We start from the raw sequence: 22,663 nt of genomic DNA, 5'->3' as shown, positions 1-22,663 counted from the left end.
GCCAAGCAAAAACACAACAATAACAAAGGGAAACATGGTGAACTACAGGATTCCTATTTCTGACAAATGAAAACACACCAGTTCTCTTGGATCCGTGCTGCTCGAACTTGAATGTGCGTTTGAATCATCTGGGGTGTTGTTAAAATGCAGGTTCTGATTCAGCAGGTTTGTGACGTCCTAACTGGCTCCCGGGTGGTGCTGATGCGGGTGCTTTGCTCCTCCCAGGACGTCCTTTGGGTCGCAGAGCCTTAGCTCCCTCATAAGCACGTATTTACAAAGCATGCCGCCGCTTAAAATGTTAGGTTTGCAGGTTTCCTAGGTAATTCTGGGCTATAGAAAATATTGAGCTCTCAGATTTCTGACTCCAATTTGCTCTTGATGTATTTCAAACATCAAAACCTCCAATAGCGAGGGACAGAACCCACCCTCCAAAGCTAACTGTATTATTTCATGCCTTAAAAAAAAAAAAACAAAAAAAAAACTTACCGTTCGGGCGAACATCCTTCTGCCCTTGTAAATAATAAATTAGAAGACTACGTTATAATAAAGTTCTGGTCAGTCTGTGGACCGAAGAGACATTTGCTGTTGTTCTTAGAAGTAGTGATGGTTATGTGCACTGGGTCTGGCCTCAGGGCACTGGATCTGAATCCCACTGTGCCTTTTGCTAACTGTTACCTCGGGCAAATTACACATCCTCCCTGTGCCTCTGTTTTATCATCTGCTAAGTGAAGTTGGGTCAAATACTATTAGCTGTTTTTATTATTACATTTAAGACATATTTTCCTGGTAGTGAAATGTGGATGATAAATAAAACCACAGCTGCTCATCTGGCACGACCATCTTAAAAGAATGTATCTAGATTTGCAATTTCCTTTGGAAGGTTTGAGTAAGTCGCAGACAACTTTAAGATCACCGATGTTAACAGGCGCTTGAATTTCGTCCTGTTAGAATCAAAGTCAGTTGCTAACACATTACTAAACGGAGTGAGAGCCACCAACCTTTCCCCGTAGTTTTCAAATGAGGGCATCTCGTTTATGCAGGCGGTTTTGCTGTATTTCCACGTCAGCAAATAGTTCATCGATTCTTTGGCTCTGTCTTTGCAAAAAGGGCTAGAGTTATTTTTTAAGTTTATTTATTTATTTTGAAAGAGAGAAAGTGCACAACTAGGGAAGGGGCAGAGAGAGAGAGAGAGAGAGAGAGTAAGTGAGTGAGTCAGGCTCCCAAGCAGGCTCCACACCACCAGTGCAAAGCCCAATGCAGGAGCTCAAACTCACAAACTGTGAGATGGTGACCTGAGCTGAAGTCAGACGCTTAACCGACTGAGCCACCCAGGCGCCTCAGAAAGGAAGAGTTTTTAAACACAAGAAAAGAAAAATACTTTGAAATTACCAAAGTAGGGTGAGCATGTTTATGGAGGAAACCGGAGAGCTTTTTATGCAGTATGTTTCAGTGTGTTGTATCAGGAGAGCCGGGTACTAATTTCCCACCCCATCTACTTCAGCCTGTATTGCTGGTGGTCCTCTGGGAAAGCAACACATGGGTCTCAAGCTTTAGGAGCGTTAATAAAATAGCAAAGCTGATTTTGCTGGCATTTTATTCTCCCTCTACTGCATATCCGTAGCCAAGATCCTTTTAAGGTCTCCCTAAACCTGAAGCACCTGACCACGTGTTATTTAAAACATACTGAGATCGGGGTGCCTGGGTGGCTCAGTCAGTTAAGGGTCCAGCTTTAGCTCAGGTCGTGATCTTGCGGTTCATGAGCCTGAGCCCCACATCGGGCTCTCTGCTGTCAGTGTGGAGCCTGCTTGGGATCCTCTGTCTCCCTCTCCCTGCCCATCCCCCCTCTCAAAAATAAATAAACGTTAAAAAATTAAAAAGAATATATTGAGATGCATGTACTTCCCCATTTGTTATATATATATATGTATATATTATTATTTTATTATTATTATTTTATTATATTATATTATTATATTATATATTATAATATATATTATAATATAAATTATATAATTATATATAAATTATATAAATTAAATTATATATATTATATAATATATATTATAATATATATTATATAATATATATTATAATATATTGTATTATATTATTATATTATTATTTTATTATTTTATTACATTATTAACATATATGTTATTATTTTAATATTATATATATATATATAAACAGTCTGCAAAGTATGGGAAAATTTTTTCACCTCTAGGTTAAACTCAGTAGAGTTGCCATTGATGAACTGACAAAATGTTATACGTAGTAAGCAGTTGATTTTATTTATTTTAACAAAGCTGATCTCACTACGATGCCTCCACTCAGCTTTTCTTTGCAATTTTTTTTAATGTTTATTTATTTTTGAGAGAGACACAGAGTGTGAGCAGGGGAGGGGCAGAGAGAGAGGGAGACACAGAATCCGGAGCAGGCTCCAGGCTCTGAGCTGTCAGCACAGAGCCCAGTGCGGGACTTGAACCCACAAACCATGAGATCATGACCTGAATTGAAGTCGCTTAAGCAACTGAGCCACCCAGGTGCCCCCAAGTAAGCATTTAGTTTTAAAATCATGCAGCACCTGGCTGGCTTAGTCAGAAGAGTGTGCAACTCTTGATCTCTGGGTCGTGAGTTTGAGCCCCATGCTGGAGTAGAGATTACTTAAATACATTGAAAAAATAGTAAAATGAATAAAATCATTAATTGTGATTTTGAGATTTTACTTTTCATATTTTGGAGCTAATAATGTTGGAGGCCTCAGACATTTTCATGAAACCCTAAGATGTTCCTCAATCTTGGGCTCCCGCCTGTCATCCTGAGGGGAAAGTGGCCGTGCCCACAAGCCAGTCCCAGTCCTTGGCATGAAGTCATCATTGCTGCACATGTGGAAGGAAATAGATGCCAGTTGGAACTGGAGGAGAGCTCCCTCGTAAAGAGCATTTTGTCCTTTGCTGAGGGGCTGTGAGGAGGTGGGGGAAGGTTTATCATAGACATGGAGAAAGAGAGAAAGCAAGGGGGAGCTAAAAAAAAAAAAAAAAGAGGCACACACACACACAGATTGAAGATAGACAGAGACAGAGAGACGTTGAAAGATGGAGAGAGAAACCTGGAGAGATGGACCGGTTCCCTAAGTAACGTCTACTGAGGCCTCAGCCCTGAAGAGTGTTGGTGGTTGCCCGCTAAAGCGCACTCAGCTGATGCCATCGTGATAGGAAGACTATCTTCAGTGACATCTGCATTTACAGCTGACAAAGCACTTCTCAGGGGTTAGTGCGTTGGAGATGCCTCTCCAACCTTTTTCTTACAGGTGAGGAAATAGACTTGTCCACCTTACACTGAGAGAGCGTTCTCTAGTTTTTTAAAGGACATTTCCACCCCTCTCTCATTTGGTAAGGACCACTGATCACAGGTCTCCGTCGAGGCCCATCTTCCCTGGCATAAAAGCAGCTTAAATTTTGGGTATTACTGATCTTCAAAAGAAGGTGGGGACAACTCCAGTCACAAAATCAGCAATATAAAAATTTTTCTCCTTGTTTAAAGAATTTTTAAAAATATTTATTTATTTTCAAGAGAGAGCACGAGCAGGGGAGGGGCAGAGAGAGAGGGAGACACAGAATCTGAAGCCGGCTCCAGGCTCTGAGCTGTCAGCACAGAGCCTGACACGGGGCTCAAACCCACAAAGTGTGAGATCATGACCTGAGCCAAAGTCGGACACCCAACCGAATGAGCTACCCAGGCACCCCACCCCCTCCTTTTTTTTAAAAAGTATGTACTTGATATTACTACTTTGTTATAAGTTCTATTCTGAAATAACAGAAAGAAAACCAAAATGGACACCAATTCCATTTCTAAATCAAATTGCTTTTTTTACTTCCCCGTTATCATCTGTTACACCTTACCCTTTGTGCCTATTCAGTTTCTGGATATTTACAGCCCTGTCCTAGGTAAAATTTTATATTCTGAATTCTCACCCAACATTGTTCAAGGAGGATAAGCCAATGAACTCACTTCAGGCTCACTTTCAAAGAGACACAGGAGAAGCACCAAGGACTGTTTGATCTTGAACCTTGATCCTCTTTAGGATTTCCAAGATCCTGTAAGTAAAATATTCTCAGAGTCTAGAAGGCTAGGTTTCTGGCTTTATGACATGACCAGGTGGTCCTCCATCCATTCCTTTGGGAGGAAGTGGCACATTTTTTTTATTCCAAACATAGTTTGGGTTGCCATTCTCAGCAATGGAAGATACGTAAGCAGTCATGTCACAAAGGGTTACTCTGTACCACTGCTCTTTTTAACCAGGTTTTTTCTTTTTTTCTTAATGTTTATTTATTTTTTTTATTTTGAGAGAGCACGTGCGAGCAGGAGAGGGATAGAGAGAGAAAGAGAGAGAGAGAGAGAGAGAGAGAGGGAGGGAGAGAAAGAATGCCAAGCAGGCTTCATGCTGCTAGCACAGAGCCTGACTCGGGGCTCAATCTCCCCAACCGTGAGATCATGACCTGAGCTGAAACTAAGAGATGCTTAACCGACTGAGCCTCCCAGGCACCCCTTAACTAGGTGTTTTCATAGGAGGCCTAGTCCCAACTTGATGATTCTTACCTCGTGGCTTATTTTCCAATCTGTCAAAATCGCAGTCAACACAGATTATCACCAAGGATTCACTCACCACAACACCGTCCACCACTGTTGTCAGCCGAACCCCCACTCCGTGAAAATTGCAGCCTCCTCCCTCTCCCGCTCCAGCAACTTTATTTTTTAAATTTTTTTTAACGTTTATTTATTTTTGAGACAGAGAGAGACAGAGCATGAACGGGGGAGGGGCAGAGAGAGAGGGAGACACAGAATTGGAAGCAGGCTCCAGGCTCTGAGCCATCAGCCCAGAGCCCGATGCGGGGCTCGAACTCACGGACTCACAGACCGTGAGATCGTGACCTGAGCTGAAGTCGGACACTTAACCGACTGAACCACCCAGGCGCCCCAAGCAACTTTAGCTTCTTGTCGCCTCTCTCCATGCCTCACACCTGGAACCAGCCGGTGCTGGATCTCAGCCACCAGCAGGTGGACGCCTTCGTTCCTCTTGCCGAGCTGCCCGGCTCTCTTCTCCAGGCTCGGCTCTCTCTCCTGCTGGCCCTTTTGCATTAGCAGCTCCACTAGAGAGCGGTTCAAAGTGTCCGGTCGTTTCGACAAGTGCCCGATGTTCTCTTTGCTGTAGCTCGCCTGCTCCTTGAGCTGCACTCCAAGCTAGAGAAGCCTCTGGGAGAGGACACAGATGTCATCGTTGGAATAACAGGTTCTTCTCTTCGTTTTCTCACCCTGGAGAGAGAATATGCTAAACTGAGTAGGGCGCTCACCGGTGTTCTTTGCATTATGGCTTTGCAGGATTTCTAGGTCCCCTGTGCTAAGCTGTTTTCAGGAAAGGTAATAGAAGACAGTCCCAAGGCGGTGAGGAGCAGGGAGAGTGTGGTCGCCAGTTGGATCTAAGAATGATCAAATTCTGCGAGTTTAACTTCTGACTTCCTGGAGCTGCTCAATTACAGCAGCTTAAAAATCATTGAATCAGTGGAAAAAATTCGAAGTTTCCAAAACAGTTTGTCATCAAAAGAAGCCATCGGATGTGGCTCTGGGAAGAAGGCTGTTGATGGATACCGGGTGTTCAGTTAAATGTCGTGACGTATAGAACAAAAAACCGTTTTTGTCTGCGCTGAGGAAGATTGGATTGTACTAAATGCACATACGCTGGACCCACACTTAACTAAAGCAGCTTTCAAAATCGCTCGGCCATAACCAGTGATGCCTATTTTGGTTATAGGCTACCTTCTCAAGAATCATTAGATAACATAACTCTTAGGGTTTTTCTCCAGCTGATATGAGGCATATAATTTATCACTTATAAAAATACAAGCTCATTTGTCAGTTTCTTGATAATCACCCTTACCTGGTTTAGACTCTCTGAATCACCCACCCTGCAGATAGATCTTCCCTCCCAAGAGATAACATTATTGCTTTTCATATATTCATTTCTTTAAAAGCATGCATATTTAACAAAACATCACTTAGCATTGTGGAGGTAAGAAATAGAATGATCCTTGGGAGACACATCTTCCTTAAAAAAAAAATGTTTAGGCAAAACCATTTAACCTCCCTGGAATCAGGTTCCAGCTTGCAGAAAGGGATGTTGAACTAAATTCTCTTGAAGTTTCCCTCCACCTGTGTGTCCTGTGGAAAGCGCGTTCAGTATGGAGCAGGACCCTGAGCACCCATAGTGATGATGTTTGAGAACAAGGGTCCAGCACCCCTGTGGAAGCAATGTGCAAAATTGAAGGACAAGTGGGTCAGGTAGGCAGCGCCCCTGTACTGGGACGCGGGAGGAGTGTGAGGACAGCTCACCTGCTTATCCAGTCTGTGTGACGATGGTCGTGATTTACACGGACCCTTTGACCCACCTACTTCAAAGCATTTTTACAAACTTTCGCTCGTTATTTCTTGAACCACAGCATAAATAAAGGTAGATTGGTGGGGTTTTTTTTTCCAATTAATTCAACGATGAAGAAACTTGAACTTTATAGAACCTAAAGAGATTTTTCCAAAAGGACACTACATTGCAAAGGGGGCAAGATAGATAAAGGATTCATCAGAGCCTAATAGTTGAGACAAAGGAAATAGCCTAAATGTGTCTTTTTGGAGACTGGTGCAAACTATGGCACATTCGTAACATGAAAAATCATGTAGCCATCAAAGCCATGTGTATTGGGAAAATGGTCATAACTGAACATTCAGCGATACAAAAACAAAAAGCTTTGTCTATACAGTATGATAAAAATGTTGGACGTACAGAGGAAATAAAGGCAGGAGGAAATAACGCTACTCTGAACAGCGATTTTCCTCAAGGCAGTGGGATATTGGGTAGTTGATATTTTATTCTCTATACTTTTCATTACTTTTCAACTCTCCAAGATTGAAAAAATGGATACATATCGTCATAACCATGTAACTTTCATAATTGTGATTATGAAAGAGAGAGAGTTTGCGTGAGAGAGGGAGTGGAGTGGGCCAACTCCAAAGGATGATAGGAAAGATCTCTTGGATGATGTGACATGTGAGCCGAAACCCAGGAGATGAGAAGGGACTGGTCATGTGGAGAACTGGAAGAAGCTCTTCTCGGCAAGGGGAAGAGCAGGTGCGAAAGCCCTGACATAAGAATCAGTTTAGAATGTTCTAGGCCCTCGAGAAAAAGGCCAGTGTGGGAAAGTAATGAGCAGTAAGGTCAGAGAGATTGCCAAGGGCCGATCACCTAGGGATCATGATGCGAAGCTTGGGAAACCCTCGCAGGAGCCTGCCGTAATCTAGTTTACATTTGGAAAGGTCCTCCTGACCGATATACAGGGAGTAGATGATAAGGGACAAGCGTAGACGCCAAGAGATGAATTGGAAGCATCACAGTGGTCCGGCCGAGACACGAGAGTGGTTTGCAGCGGAGAGTGTAGGTTGTGGCGTGTGTCAGACTTAGTAGCTGTTGTGCAGGAAAGCCTCGTCATCGTCACAGCTGTCCTTAGTGCATTCTTACTCGCGAATGCCCACCACAGCCCTGCGAGGGAGGTGTGGTTATTAGCCTCCCTTTGGAAAGCCTACATAACTTGCCCAAGGCCAGCTCTCTGGCTCCAGAGCCAATGCCGTTAACCACTCTTGAGGCTACCGCTCAGGCAACATTCGCTGTACAGATGGAGCGGTGGTAGCAAAGGGGAGCAAGAGTGAGCAGAGGGGGGTCTGCACCCCTACCCTTGTGCCCACACCCAACTTTGAACGGCATCCCATCCTCAGTATGACATCCGTGTCCATTCCTAACAGCCTCGCGTTTGGGCTCCCTCCGTTCGACAGGGCAAGGTTTGGGAGGTGCCACTGAGACAGACACGGGCTCTGTTCAGAACAGCACTGAACTTGATTTCGGATCTGCTCTGTGGCTAACTCAGAGGGTGAACTGTTCCTCGACCGCCCCCCCCCCCCCCCCCGCCCAGGGCCTCTGTTTTCTCATGTTCAAAAGTTGGGGCTTGGACTGGGTGGCTCCCAGCTCTCACCCCCCAAATTCTACATCCATCCCTTCACTGTATCATGGCCTGACACCTACGTTTCGGAGGAAGGCATCGACGCTTTCCTGGCTTTTGAAGCCTGTTGAATATTATGCCCGTTTGCTAAATTTAATCAATTTCCTTGTGATGACATTCTTGCCTTGCAATTATATTCTTTTTCACTTAAGTGTAGGAAGCGGTCACTGCAGTGAACCGTTTACAGCCACTTGTGATCCTGAGATCACAAGAGATCAACAAGAGGACAGGATGGCAGCTAGAAAGAGCTGGAGACAAAGGCCAGCAGGCAGGGGGAAGTGTGTGCGCCAGCCGCTGCCACGCCAGGGCATCGGAAGTACAGTGCAAGACACAGAGTGCCCTAGAGAGGTCACGAGACACAGCAGTTAAGATCTGTCGCCAGCACCGTGTCACCCCCGTTGTGCTTCCAGAAAATTGCCCAATACAGAGAGTCGAGGGTAAAGTAAGACCTCCCTGACCTTTGCACTTGCCGAAGAAAAGAGCTCCTGTGTGTTCTTGATAGCTCCAAGTAGCATTTTCTTCCTTGAGCACCTGAGAGTTGTCCCTCATCACCTTGCAACCTCTTTGAGCAGAGAATCGTGATGCGTTTTTCCTCCCTCGATGTGGGATGCTCCTCTGTCCCCAGATAAGTTCATTTCAGTGTTTTCCCAGGTGATTTCTCAGAACATTACACATGTGAAACACACCATGAAAGAACAGATCAATGAAATGAGTTCTGAGGTCAAAACATTGAGGGAAGGGAGCGGCCTCTTTTCCCCTGACAGCAGATTCACGGTGCACATTAACCTGTGTATCTTGGTCTCTTCCAGTCTTTCCCAGCAGCATCTGGTCACCCAGCTCCTCCACTTCCCCACATGCTTGTTAACGTTTTGCAAAGCGCTAGGGTTCTGTGGAACAGGTGGGGCACTGCTGTGTTGTGTTCAGCCTTCAGCGACCAGCAGGCTAACGGAATTAACCTTGCCTGATAGCTGGTGTAAGACTGAAGGTTTTACGACACTCAGTGAAATAAAGCATCGTCGCTTTCAACAGTGATAAGTTGCCTGAAACATATGACGGAACAGAAATGTCAAACCCCGAAATTTCGTTACGAAAGCGAAGCTAGGTTGAGACTGTGATTTTTTTATTAAAGGCCCAGCTCTAGCCCCGGCATTCTCGTATTTTCTCAGCTCTGAGGGCTACCCCCATCACAAAACATTCAGAAAGCTTTTCACTTCCTCTTGCCTGACCAGAGCAGGGATTCTGAGGATCACTGAGTCCATTCCTGATAGTTCAGGGGGCTCTCCCTGGAGCATTAACTTTGTCACATGGCTCGCTTTTTATTTACACGTCTGGTGCCAAATCACTGAGGTGGGGCTGTCAGCCAGGTCCTTCAGGAGCGGGTTCACTCAGCCCATCCATTTGGTCTTGTCCAGGGCTGTGGCTATTAGTGTTGTCCCCGCTGACAGTGTCGTAACAAGGAAGAGCCATGGGGTAAATCTGGGCATTTATGCAGACGCTGGTCCAAAATGACCACTTTCACACACACGTGACTGCAGGATAAATCTGGTTATTACAACGAAGGGGTTATGGGTGCAAGACGAGAGTCAATGCCAGCTTAGTCCTTCCCTTTTGATTTTCCAGTCCCTCACTACCGCAGACTTCATAAGTTAAACAGATTTAGAATTTTCATCTTCTGCCTCGTACTTGAGTATTGACTTTTCCCTTTTCCAGTAGAGCATACTTTACATTTGAACATGGACCCAGTGAACGGCATTGACTATATCTATTAAAGGTGGGAAATCTGGGGCACCTGGGTGGCTCAGTTGGTTGAGCATCTGACTTCAGCTCAGGTCATGATCTTGCGGCTCGTGGGTTCAAGCCCTGCATCACGCTCTGTTCGGTCAGTGCAGAGCCCGCTTCGGATCATCTGTCCCTGTCTCTCACTGCCCCGCTCCACTCATGTGTGCCCTTTCTTTCTCAAAATAAATAAATGAACATTAAAAAAAAAAAAGATGGGAAATCTTCTGGGTATAGTTGAACAGATCTTTACCACACAAAATCACATGTGTAGATACGTAGTTCTCAAATGGGGGTGATTTGGACCCCTCTGGTGAACATTTAGCAATTTCCAGAGACATTTTTGATTGTCGCAACTGAGTAGGGGGGAGATGCTCCTAATATCTAATGGGTAGAAGCCAGGGATTGTGCTGAATGTCCTACATTGCACAGGACCATCCCACAACAAGAAGTTTTCAGTCCCAAATGTCACTAACAGTGAGGTTAAGAAACCCTTATACCAACTAACAGGCAAATCTTTATAACGTATTGTAAGAACCTACTATTCACAAAGGAAAAATCTGGTCACCTGGTCCTCTCTCTCTTGGTCACTCCTCTCCTGTGTCTGGTTCACACAAAGGTAGTTTTGTCCTCTTGAAAGCCTTTGGGACAAGCATGTATCTGTCTGCGGAGACTGTGTTACCTAGGAGTTAGAACAGTGGACCAAGTGTGAGAAGGACAAGACGTTTGCCCGAAGAAGGTGACACTAATTGAATCAGCCCTGTGTACTGTTGACACTCATCTGTTAATAAGACCCAGAAAATGAGGCACGCTTGTCACCGAGAGATGTCATGAATAACACAGGATGGAAAGACCATTCTGGTCATTTCTGTGGGAGTCTTGTCAGAGGGAATACAGCTTAGTAGTTAAGAGCCCAGCTCTGGAGCCAGACTCCCTGACTTCAGTTCCCGACTGACATCTCCTACCTATATGATTTTGGGAAAATGATTTAACACCTCTGTATCTCATCTTTTCCTTATTTGTGACATGGGGATGATGCCATGACAATAGTACCTACTTAGAGGATAATTATGAGACTTGAACAGTTTAACAAACACCAAGTATTTGGAACACTGCTCGACTCAGGATAAGTGCTCTATAAATGTTAGTATCATTATTTCTTTGAGTCAACGATAGGATTCTTCAAAAATATACACATTTGTTCCTTTATTCCACAAATATTTACATGGCACCTATATGTCCTAGGCAGTATTATATGCTGGAGATTCATCAGTGGATGAAAACATCAGATAAAAATCTCTGCCTTCCCAGAGTTTACCGTTTAGTGGAATATACTGGCAATAATGCGAATAGAATGAAAAAAACATACAAAATGATAATTAGCCTAGTAGCTGTCGCATAGTTGTTTGATGGATGGATATATTTTTCATGTTGTTGTTGTGTGATTGTCATATAACTTGTGGGCTGGAGGTTTGAACAGTCATCTTAGGTAGGAAAAGAAGGGTGACCAGCTCTTGGTTTCAGTGAAGGTCATGATCTCACAGTTCGTGAGTTCAAACCCCGCGTCAGGCTCCACACTGACAGTGCGGAGCCTGCTTGGAATTTCTCTCTCTCTCTTTTTCTCTGCCCCTCCCCTTCTCTCTCTCTCTCTCTCTCTCTCTCTCTCTCTCTCTCTCTCTCTCTCAAAATAAATAAACTTAAGGGGCACCTGGGTGGCTCAGTCGGTCAAGCGTCCGACTTCAGCTCAGGTCACGATCTCGCGGTCCGTGAGTTCGAGCCCCGCGTTGGGCTCTGGGCTGATGGCTCGGAGCCTGGAGCCTGCTTCCGATTCTGTGTCTCCCTCTCTCTCTGCCCCTCCCCCGTTCATGCTCTGTCTCTCTCTGCCTCAAAAATAAATAAAACGTTAAAAAAAACTTAAAAAAAAATAAACTTAAAAATATATATATATGAAAAGAAAGCTAAACATATCCAGAATTCAATGCCAAGAAAAAATTGAAACCACAACATACAGATTAGAAAGGGAAAAAAAGGAAGAAAAAGAAAAGAAATGAGATGTGGTCATGAGTTTCGTTGAAGACGAACTGAACCTTTTTTGCTTTCTTTGTATCAGACATACTCCCTCTAGGCAAATTTCCATACCCTCAGATGGTAGGACTTTCTGAGCTGCAGCAGACACGTCTTTCCATGTAGCAAAGCAGAGAACAGTGCTGGTTATCATCGATGACTGCAGCTGGAGAGGAAGAATCAATAATACCTCACTCCTCCCCAAATCATTCACTTCAGAAAGGAGAGACTCCGTCAGAATAATTACCTCATGAGCATAGGCTTTAGTATTCACTGAAGAACTTGGCAAAATCATGCTCATGACTTGATTCACTGGCTCTTTACCTTTTCTTTTCCAGAAACCTTCTCTACGTCTACCCACAGAGGCTGAACTTTGCTAATAAACTAGCATCTGCCCGGAACATTACAATAAAGATCCAGTTTATGTCTGGGGAGGATGCTAGCAATGCTATGCCGGTAAGAGGGACACATATACGTGCCTCACCCCGGGGTGTGCTGACCTTCCCACCGGCAACATCCAAAGCCCAGCGGCGCACAGAGTCCGTCTCTTCAGGCCGACCAACACCTCTCAGCAGGCGCAAAGGCCTTTGGGGCTAGTCCGACATGGGTCCCGGTGTGCTGATGGGGAAACAGGGCCAGTCTAAGTTGAAAGTCTCTTCCCTAACTTATTTCCTAGCGGTCTATGAAATTTGGAAATGCAGAGCGTTTGAGAGGACTGAAAAATATCACGAAATCTTTCCAAACCACCCCTGCTGGCATAAGAGTTGGAGAGACGGGCCCACTGCGTCAGCCATGTTTGCTCTATTTCCAGATGTGCACTGAGATACACTCTGCCTGAGCCCCAGACCACATCTGGAGATATATATTGCCTAGTCATGATAAGCACACACCATCTCAACCCATCTCGGGAATGGAGCTTCATCTCGAAGCAAAATTTAAATCAAATAATAAATATATAATAACAGTGTTCTCTAGGGAACCCAAAAGGCCAGAATTTGTACTGTATTATTTCTACTATCTGCCAATAAGATGGGAAGTTAGCTGTTATTATTTAATGCAAGTCCCAGAATCCAGTTAATACACCTTTTTACTGAAGTAATTTTTTTCCAGTGCATCCATTCTAGAAGTATCTCCTTTTTTTTTTTTTTTTTAACCATCTTCCTGTTGGCTTACTCACCTACCCAAAGGTATCTTCTTGCAACAGTGGTGGGAAGGAAATGCTCAAGGAAATACTCAAGGAAATGACCCTGGTTCTCTCTGCTCTGGCCCCTGGCAAGGCTCCCAGGGCAGCCGGGTACAGCTGCACAGAAATTTCTCGTAGGGGACAAGTGGGGGCCAGGCCCAGCCTGTTCTCTATTCCCCAGGCCCCGGGACCTGTCACTTTTGCACCTAGTAAAAAGGGCTCTTGTTTTCTTTGCCCAAAGATGAGTCAAATCATGTGCCTTTAGGGCTGAGTCAGGCCAGAAGAGGTGTCTTTTTCTAAATAGCATGAACGTGTGGACAGGCCAGTGAAGGCCCTGATCACCCAAGCGACCAGGTCCATGTCTCTGGAGGGAAAAGAGCCCGGGCCAGAGTCGCTGGGGCAGCGCTCTGTGGCTCCGCCCTGGAGTACAGACATACAGACAGTGAGGCGGAGTGGAGAAAGTGCTGGCCTTCCAGGCTCATAGCCCTGTGGCCCTTGGTCACTAATACACCCTTCGTAACCAGTTCCCCATTGGTACGTGTGCAGCTGGATCAGTTGTAAACTCAGCACCCTTAATTTGCAAAATGCAGCTCTGTGAGACCAGAGCATCCCCTGGGCCGATGGCAGTTGATTTGATGAACCCAAATATCACCGCTCATTTGGTCTTTTCTGTATTGGCGAACAGATCATCTTCGGAAAATCTAATGGCCCGGAGTTTCTCCAGGAAGTTTACACAGCTGTTACATACCATAATAAGTAAGTACGTTTCAGAGTTGTAAACCTACGTCATGGTTGTCTCATTATCTCCTGGCTTTTCTGAACCCCTTAGATGATTCCTCCCAAAAGTTTTATAATTTGGGGGACTGAGGGACCAAGCAAATATATGTCAGTTCCATGATTCCGGGTCAGAGATGCACATTTTTTTGCCATTACCTAAGACTGGGAGAAGAAAATATCTTTAAGAACCGAATGTTGTTTGGCCTTTTCTGGAGCCTTCTGTCCTAGTATGATAATGAGAAGTTTTATGGTGTTAAATAAAGAAATAAATTTCCTACCTTGCTCTGAGATACTGCAGGGGGCCAGAAACAAAACCGGCTCTCCTTTCTCTGTCTACTTGTCTTCTAACTATCACTCCACACCTGCCCCATTGTCAACTTTAAGGAGATTTAAGTTGGCCAAGAGAAATGGAACACTGATTATTCTGTGGGTAAACTGAGTCACAGAATAACGTCTAAACCGTTATTCACAGTTCACAGGAAGAGGAGATGAATAGTCCACCCTTACAGAGTCAGATGGACTTGGGTTTGATCCTGGCTTGATAACCTTGGCCCATTTAAGCATTTCTCTGAATGCACTTTCCTGGGTTAGGCTGACAATGAACTGAATAATATACATGAAGCCCTTAGTAAAGTATCTGGGACTTTGTAATTCACTAAAATCAGGTTCCTTTTCCTTCCTAACATCATTCATTTGCTAATCCAAATTCCTTTGATGAGTGCCAGCCACATGCCAGTCCCTGTTCTTGGGGTGGAGATAGAAAAGGAGGTCACAGCAAGACTCTGAGCCTTATCCCGTTTTCAGATGAAGTTGAACTTTTCCATTGTGTGTGCAGAGATCTTTCCCCCCTGACCCCGACAAAACCTTTAGTTTGTGAGCAGTGTTAGGTAGGCAAAGCATATCCGGGGGCATAAGGTTGGTCCAAGGATCTCCAGCTTGGGAGCAGAATGATGTAGAGTAAAAAGCAAAACACTGTAATTTGGCTATTGTTGAAAGTGCTGCTTAAACATTGGGGTCCATGTGCCCCTATGCATCAGCACTCCTGTATCCTTTGGATAAGTTCCTAGTAGTGCTATTGCTGGGACGTAGGGTAGTTCATTTTTAATTTAGAACTACCTTAAATGTTCATCAACTGACGAGTGGATAAAGATGTAGTTTATATATACAATGGAATACTGCTTGGCAGTGAGAAAGAATGAAATCCTGCCATTGGCAGCAACATGCATGGAACTGGAGGGTACTATGCTGAATGAGATAAGGCAGTCAGAGAAAAGCAGATATCATATGTAGAACTTTCACTCATGTGTAGAACTTGAAAAACTTAACAGAAGACCATGGGAGAAGGGAAGGGGAAAAATAGTTTCAAACGGAGAGGGAGGGAGGCAAACCATAAGAGACTCTTGAATACAGAGAACAAACTGAGGTTTTGGGCAAGGGGGTGGAGGAGAGGGGAGAGTTGGTGATGGGCATTGAGGAGGGCACTCGGTGGGACAAGCACGCGATGAATCACAGGAATCTACCCCCAAAACCAAGAGCACACCCTCTGTGCTGTATGTTAGCTAACCTGACAATAAATTACATTTAAAAAAATAGAAGGCCACACACCAAGCAGGCAAATTCTGAGGAGCAAAAGGACTGTGGCCTTACAATTTATAGTCAGAGAAGTCATCATTCTTGCTAAAAGTTGTTTGTGTGTAATGTACTTTTGAAACAGGTCTCCTGACTTCTATGAAGAAGTGAAAATTAAGCTTCCTGCTAAGCTCACAGTACATCACCACCTCCTGTTCACCTTCTATCATATCAGCTGTCAGCAGAAGCAAGGAGCCTCCGTGGAAAGTCTTCTGGGATATTCGGTGAGTCGTTTTCAACTTGCTGATTCACCCTGCGGTTGAGGGACTCAAGGTCCCTGTAGAGATCAACAACTAAATTCTACTCACTTGCTTTTTTTCCTGCCAGAAGTAGCAAAATACGCCAAGCCAGATGATAGCAAAAAGCAAACATGACTTGATGTAGCAGATGACATATTTCTGGAAGGGAAAGCTAGGGGATGCTGGATTCTGGAAGAACACTCACTTAGAAAAAAGCATGGCATTGTCCATTATTTCCCGATTTAACATATATGCTCCACATATAAAACTAGCTCTTTTTTCCCCAAGGGGAAGAAAGTTGTTTCTTTAAATATATATATATATATATATATATATATATATATAAAAGGTAAGATAAACATTGATCTTGTTCAGACACTCACAAACACTGGCTATAAAGAAAAATGCTACTACTTTGGCTCTGAAAGCAGTAAATCATGGATATTACTATCTTCGGAGCTCTCAGGGAATTTAAAATGCAAAGAACTTGACTGAAATTACTGCCGCAAAGAGGCCTGGTCAATATCTAATCATCATTTAGTTGCATTTGATTATTGTGAGCTAGATAAATTGCCAGAATTATGTGCTGTAATAAATACCACTTTATTCTTTACATCATCTGTTTCAGTGGCTGCCAATTCTCTTAAACGAACGCCTTCAAACGGGATCCTACTGTCTCCCAGTTGCCTTGGAAAAGCTGCCCCCCAACTATTCCATGCATTCTGCAGAGGTAACCGCCAAGTTAGCCAGGAGCCCTTTCCTGGCTGGCCATGGTCTTGGACCACCTGCCCAGATGCACTTCTCATTCCCTTAAATGTGACTGAGGATGCTCAGCATGTTTGGGAGGACGGCCGTCTCTCAGCGTGTTGCATGTTCTGAGAGCACGTTGCTCTGATAGGATGGGAGCAGATGTGGACGTGGAACCCCCTTCATTGAGGCATCCCCAGTTCTGAATATTTGGCAAATGCACCTTGCACCCAAGGAAGCACCGCCTTGCATTCGCCACGACAAAGGGACTCACAGAATAATGTATTGTAAAGCACAAGGCAGATAGAGCCCTTCCGCGACAACAGCTGCTCTCAGTACAGATCCTTTTAGCAGGTTCCCACACTAACTGTCGCCGGGTTCTCCTCCTCTGGGTCCCTTGTCGCTGTCTGCAGTTGGATACCTTTATTGCTCCCGAGATGCCAATGTCGGTAGTCTTTGCTTCCTCCTGTTTCCTGTGCCACCTCTTGCACATGCACAGTGCTGCAGTCCACCCTTTTAAGGGAGCCCGGTGGCCTCTCCGTGGTCACAACAGAGGCACTGGCCCTGCACCAGCTCTCGTGCTCCTCGTCTGCCTGGCGCAGGTTTGCATCAGTCAGTATTACTTTGAAGCAAATCCCAGACGTTATATCATTTCATTTATAAATATTTTACAATTATCTTAAAAGATAAGGGCTCTTGTGGCACCTGGGTGGCTCAGGCAGTTAAGCATCCGACTTCAGCTCAGGTCATGATCTCGTGGTTCTTGAGTTCGAGCCCCGCGTCGGGCTCTGTGCCGACAGCTCAGAGCCTGGAGCCTCACTTAGGATTCCGTGTCTCCCTGTCTCTGTGTCCCCGCCCCCTGCTCACACTCTGTCCCTCTCTCTCTGTATCTCAGAAATGAATAAGCGTTAAAAAAAAAAAAGAAAAGTTTCTAACACTGGGCCGAACAGAACTTGTCTGTGGGCTGGATCCAGCTTTGAGCCCCCATTTGTGAGTCTGTCTGAGGACTTCCAAGGGTCCGCACCCCATGCACACATCCTCCCCTTGTAGATGCAGCAAGCCTCCTTCCATTAGAAGGCGGGAGACGCCCACACTCACGTGGCTGGGCCAGGCTGGGCGGTGCTCACCAACGCTGTGTGGTGGTGTCTCTAGAGGATGCCAATTCTGGTGGGAATTTAAGGCAAGTCCCTAAGGACTGAACAACTGCTGATCTATGAATAGTATATGAAAGAGTCCTTTTGAGTAATTAAAGCGGGAGCCTACCAGGACTGCTATTTGGAAACACGGTGTTAAAAGGGAAAGGAACTGCAGGCACTCGAAAGCATTAAAATTTCATGTCTTGTAAGATATTCTACACTTGGTCTTGACATTCCTGACTAATGGGGAATTCGCTGCAGTATTACTCCCTGGAATCCAGGATTATCACTGCTGGATGGGAGTTTAAGACCCATCACTCACTTTTTTTTTTTTTAACAATTTTTTGTAATGTTTATTTATTTTTGAGAGAGAGAGAGAGAGCACAAGCAGGGGAGGAGCAGAGAGAGAGGGAGACACGGAATCTGAAGCAGGTTCCAGGCTCTGAGCTGTCAGCACAGAGCCCGACACGGGGCTGGAACTCACGAGCCGCGAGATCATGACCTGAGCCGAAGTCAGATGCTTAACTCACTGAGCCACCCAGGCGCCCCACATCACTCACTTCTGATCCCTCCTTTCAGCATAAGAAAATGGGAGTTTATTTGACTTGTCAAAGTAACAGTAACTAATTCTGTGAAGAACTGAACTTGAACTCAGGGCTCTTAACTCCTGGACCACTCAGATTAGGCTTCCAGGGAGGGTTATATTTGTAGAACTCTGACATTGACAGGGTCAAGTTGCTTCACTCGGCTTGTCGGTGATCAGAAAAGGGGACTGAATTGCTAATCTTTTTTTTTTTTTTCTTTAACATAGAAAGTCCCTCCACAGAACCCTCCCATTAAGTGGGCTGAAGGACATAAGGGAGTATTTAATATTGAAGTGCAAGCTGTTTCCTCGGTTCACACCCAGGTAAGGAACCTCAAGGTCCACTTCAGATCAGAGCCAGAAGGAAGCTGTGGGTACAGCAGAGAAACCTGTAAGGACAGAGTCCAGTAAAATATCAGTGACCGTCTTTGTGCATGGGTAGAACAAAAACAACCTTTGGTTCTTTGTGGAGACTTCCAGGCCTGTTCAGGTTTTATTTGTGGTTTAAATGAGGAAGACCTCATAAAAATGTGGAGCTCCTAGATGAAGGAACCCAGGACCTGCCCTGCTGCCTGCTGGCTGAGACATTGTGCGAGGGGGTCCCATTTGCAGCGTTTTCTTCTGCTGTCTCATTTCCCTCTGTCATCCTGCCATCTCTCCAGCTTTCCCCCATGCCAGTTCGACATTCCCTCCTTTTCTGGCCCCTGCCTGCACTTTACGTGTGCTCAGACCCCCTGTTTGGCAACGTGTCTAACCTGGTGTCCTTGCCTCTGCTTACAAACCATGCCAGAGTCCAAAGCATGTTTTCTTCAGTTAATAGTTATCAGGAGATTGTTTTGGGGCGCCTGGGTGGCTCAGCCGGTTGAGCATCCGACTTCGGCTCAGGTCATGATCTCACTGCTCGCAAGTTCGAGCCCCGCGTCGGGCTCTGTGCTGACAGCTCAGAGCCTGGAGCCTGCTCTGGATTCTGTGTCTCCCTCTCTCTGACCCTCCCCTGCTCATGCTTCCTCTCTCTCTCTCTCTTTCTCTCAAATATAAGATAAAACATAAAAAAAAAAAAAAAAATTTAAAGAAGCGATTGTTTGGTTCACACCATGGCACAGAGGAGTTCATACCCTCGGTGTGAAACAGCCTTGTCTTAGAACTCCTGGTCTGGAACGTGGGATGAGAGGCTTGGAGCTGTATGTGTCCGTGCACCCCCTGGTGAGCACGGAGGGGTGAGCCCTGTGCAACGTGTGCCATCTGCCCTCCTAGGACAACCACCTGGAGAGGTTCTTCACCCTCTGCCACTCCCTGGAGAGCCAGGTGACCTTCCCCATCCGCGTGCTGGACCAGAAGATCAGCGAGACGTCGCTGGAGCACGAGCTGAAGCTCAGCCTCATCTGCCTGAACTCCTCCCGCTTGGAGCCGCTGGTGCTGTTCCTGCACCTGGTGCTGGACAAGCTCTTCCAGCTCTCCGTGCAGCCCATGGTCATCGCCGGCCAGACAGGTGGGAGGCCTGCGGGGCCGGGGGAGGGGGGCGGCACCTTGTTGTGGGAACCGAGACTTCCCGGAAATCCTGAGAACAGGGGCGGTGCTATCTTCCTTTCCAATGATGACGTGAGTCCAGGGAAGCCAAGTCCACTGATTTTTTTTTTTTTTGAGACTTCCTGGATGTTAAAAAAAATGCATATTAATGTAGGATGCTTAAAATTGCAGCTTTTAACGACGTATGTACTGAATGATCAGAGGCAATATTTCAAGTTCCATTTCTCATAATTGATGGATTTATTTTACCTCTGAGATATTTGTTTTCTTGACCAACAAAGAAATAGGGTTTGAAGAAGTCAGACAGTTCCTATTAAATGGGAGGAAAGGAACTCTCTAAATTGAAATTCAGTGTGATCGCTTTTTTATGGAGATATAATATGCATATCTTAAAATTCACTAAAGCATATAATTCATTTGTTTTTTTTTTTAAGTTTATGTATTTATTTAGAAAAATAGAGTGGGAGAAAGAGAGAGCATGCAGGGGTGGGGCAAAGAGAGAGAATCCCAAGCAGGCTCCGCACTGTCAGCAAAGAGCCTGTCACGGGGCTCAAACTCACGAACCGTGAGATCATGACCTGAGCTGAAATCACTAGTCAGGCGTTCAACTGACTGAGCCAACCAGGAGCCCCACAATTCACTGATTTTTAGCACATTCACATAGTTGTCCAACTGTCACTGGTATCTAATTCCAGAACATTTTCATCAGCCCTAAATTTAGGAAGCCCCTACCCATCCATAGCCACTCCCCATTCACCCTTCCCCTCAGTCCCCAGCAACCACTCAGTGGTTTTTCTGTCTTACAGTATATTTTAAATGCTTACTTTGAACACGTTAGCACTAAGTACGATGTGTAAGACTTCCTCTGGGGACAATGTCAGGTATGACCTGGGTCCGGCGGTTCCCCGGACTCCTGCAGGACCAGTAGCTGTGAGGCACCTTTGTTCGGGCTGTTTTCAGCTGGACTTATGTGGTCTTGTGCCCTCCAGTCCAGCGGATGTCTTTTGGGTCCCACCCATGCTCCAGTCCTCTGCTAGGTGTTGTAGGCTCTGCAGGAACAGTCAAGAGCGTATGGGACTTACAACATGGCAAAGAGCAGCAGGACCGACAGAAGTCCTCATAGGGACACATATGCTAAATACCGGAGCAGGGGTGGTGAAAACATCCATCTGGGAGGATGAAGGAGGGTCCCAGGAAGAAGACGGTATTTGAGATGGCTTTGAAGGAGGGGCGGAGGGGAAAAGGCCAAAATGTGCAAGTAAGAAGCGCAAGACAAAGGCGGAAAACCCGAATGTCTGGTTTAGAAAAAAAGAGGTTCAGAAAACAGTATCGGAAGACCCTTTCCTGGGAGTGTCAGAAGAGAAGTAAGTAACACAGTTGGGCCGTGGCACATGAGTGAGCTGGCGGGGAGGGGCCATGAACTCATAGTCTAGAACATGCCAGGTAGCCTGCAGAGCCGGGAAGAATCCCTCGGGTGCATCGTGTCCTGGGATGCTTCTTTCGTGCATCCACAGGTTAGACATCCTTGTCACAGGCAGGCCAGAGTGTTGTTCGTGGAGCTGTTGCTTCTCCGGATAGATTCCTGCAAACTGGCAAGCTCACCCCCCTCCCAGATTTCTTCCCATGCCCCCACATATCTGCACCCTGCTTTGTCTGTTCCAGCTAGTGTTTTTAAGTTTATTTTTATTTATTTTGAGAGAGGGAGGGGCAGAAAGAGGGGAACAGAATCCTAAGCAGGCTCCACGCCATCAGCGCACTGCCTCACGCGGGGCTGGAACTCACAAACCGTGAGATGATGAGTTGAGCCGAAATCAAGAGTCAGATGCTTAACCAACAGGAGCCACCCAGGCGCCCCGTATGTTCCAGCTATTTAACATAGACTTGTTCACTAGACAGAGTGTTCATTCACCTGTTTTGAGCTTGTAGCAAGTTGCTGCCTGTCCTGGGGGACCAAATAGTTGGAGGCACTTAAGGTGCAGCATTTATTCAGAACCCATCTGTCAGGCACTATGGAAGGCACGGTGGGGAGACAAGAAAGGAGGAGAAATGCACTTCACCCCGGTGAATGCCGGGAGGCTGGATGCCTCCTCAGAGAGACAGAGTTCCCCCAGGAACGGCCAAAGAAGTTTATGTGTCGGTGTCACTGAAACCCTGTACTGGGTGGTGTCAGAGTCTTCGTGGAGGAGGGGGGATTGTGCCCATCATTGCAGGGCTGCTGGGATTTTGCCGGTGGGAGCAGAGAGCACTTTCCAAGTGAGGACAACAGCATGAGAAAAATGGCAGAGCTAAGACAGAGCAGACACACGGTGGGGACTGAACAGCTACCTCATTTTAAAGGGAGTTGAATTTGAGCAGAAAAGGTACAAGACTGGATACCTAGGGTGGGGCCAAACCGTGGAGGGCTTGGGGCTCCTGAACAAGACTGTACACAGTCATCAATCATTTGGGTGGGTCCACTACAGAGGACAGCACGATACATCTCCCTTTTTATTTTTTTTTTATTTTTATTTAAAAAAAAATTTTTTTTAACGTTTATTTATTTTTGAGACAGAGAGAGAGCATGAACAGGGCAGGGTCAGAGAAAGAGGGAGACACAGAATCCGAAATAGGCTCCAAGCTCTGAGCTGTCAGCACAGAGCCCGACGCGGGGCTCGAACCCACAGACCGCGAGATCATGACCTGAGCCGAAGTCGGACGCTTAACCGACTGAGCCACCCAGGCGCCCCACATCTCCCTTTTTAGATTAATCTGTGGCCCCAAGAATCTGCGTGCTGCAACAGCACATCTCAGACCCAAGCGCACCTGAGAATCACCTGGGCATCTTTTTAATGCGGATTCTGACTCCGGAGGTCCGGGGCGGGGCCCGAGAGTCTGCATGTCTAACTGGCTCCCAGGTGATAGTG

At 45.7% G+C, this 22,663-nt stretch overlaps 1 protein-coding gene across 4 annotated transcripts in view; it reads left to right on the top strand.

Moving 5' to 3' along the window:
* Positions 1 to 22,663, top strand: part of DOCK8 (dedicator of cytokinesis 8) — a 226,632-nt gene that overhangs the window by 126,468 nt on the left and 77,501 nt on the right. For all 4 annotated transcript variants that reach the window (XM_042964329.1, XM_042964328.1, XM_007077463.3 and 1 more), the window contains 6 exons: positions 12,278 to 12,395; positions 13,808 to 13,878; positions 15,614 to 15,752; positions 16,396 to 16,497; positions 18,462 to 18,557; positions 19,488 to 19,722. In XM_042964329.1, coding sequence (XP_042820263.1) covers positions 12,278 to 12,395; positions 13,808 to 13,878; positions 15,614 to 15,752; positions 16,396 to 16,497; positions 18,462 to 18,557; positions 19,488 to 19,722 — 761 coding nt within the window. The remainder of the gene's footprint in view (positions 1 to 12,277; positions 12,396 to 13,807; positions 13,879 to 15,613; positions 15,753 to 16,395; positions 16,498 to 18,461; positions 18,558 to 19,487; positions 19,723 to 22,663) is intronic.

This window comes from Panthera tigris, chromosome D4 (assembly GCF_018350195.1).
Source record: "Panthera tigris isolate Pti1 chromosome D4, P.tigris_Pti1_mat1.1, whole genome shotgun sequence".
Lineage (NCBI taxonomy): Eukaryota > Metazoa > Chordata > Mammalia > Carnivora > Felidae > Panthera > Panthera tigris.
Note: the sequence above shows the minus strand (reverse complement) of the source record. Positions and strands in the feature narration are given on the sequence as shown.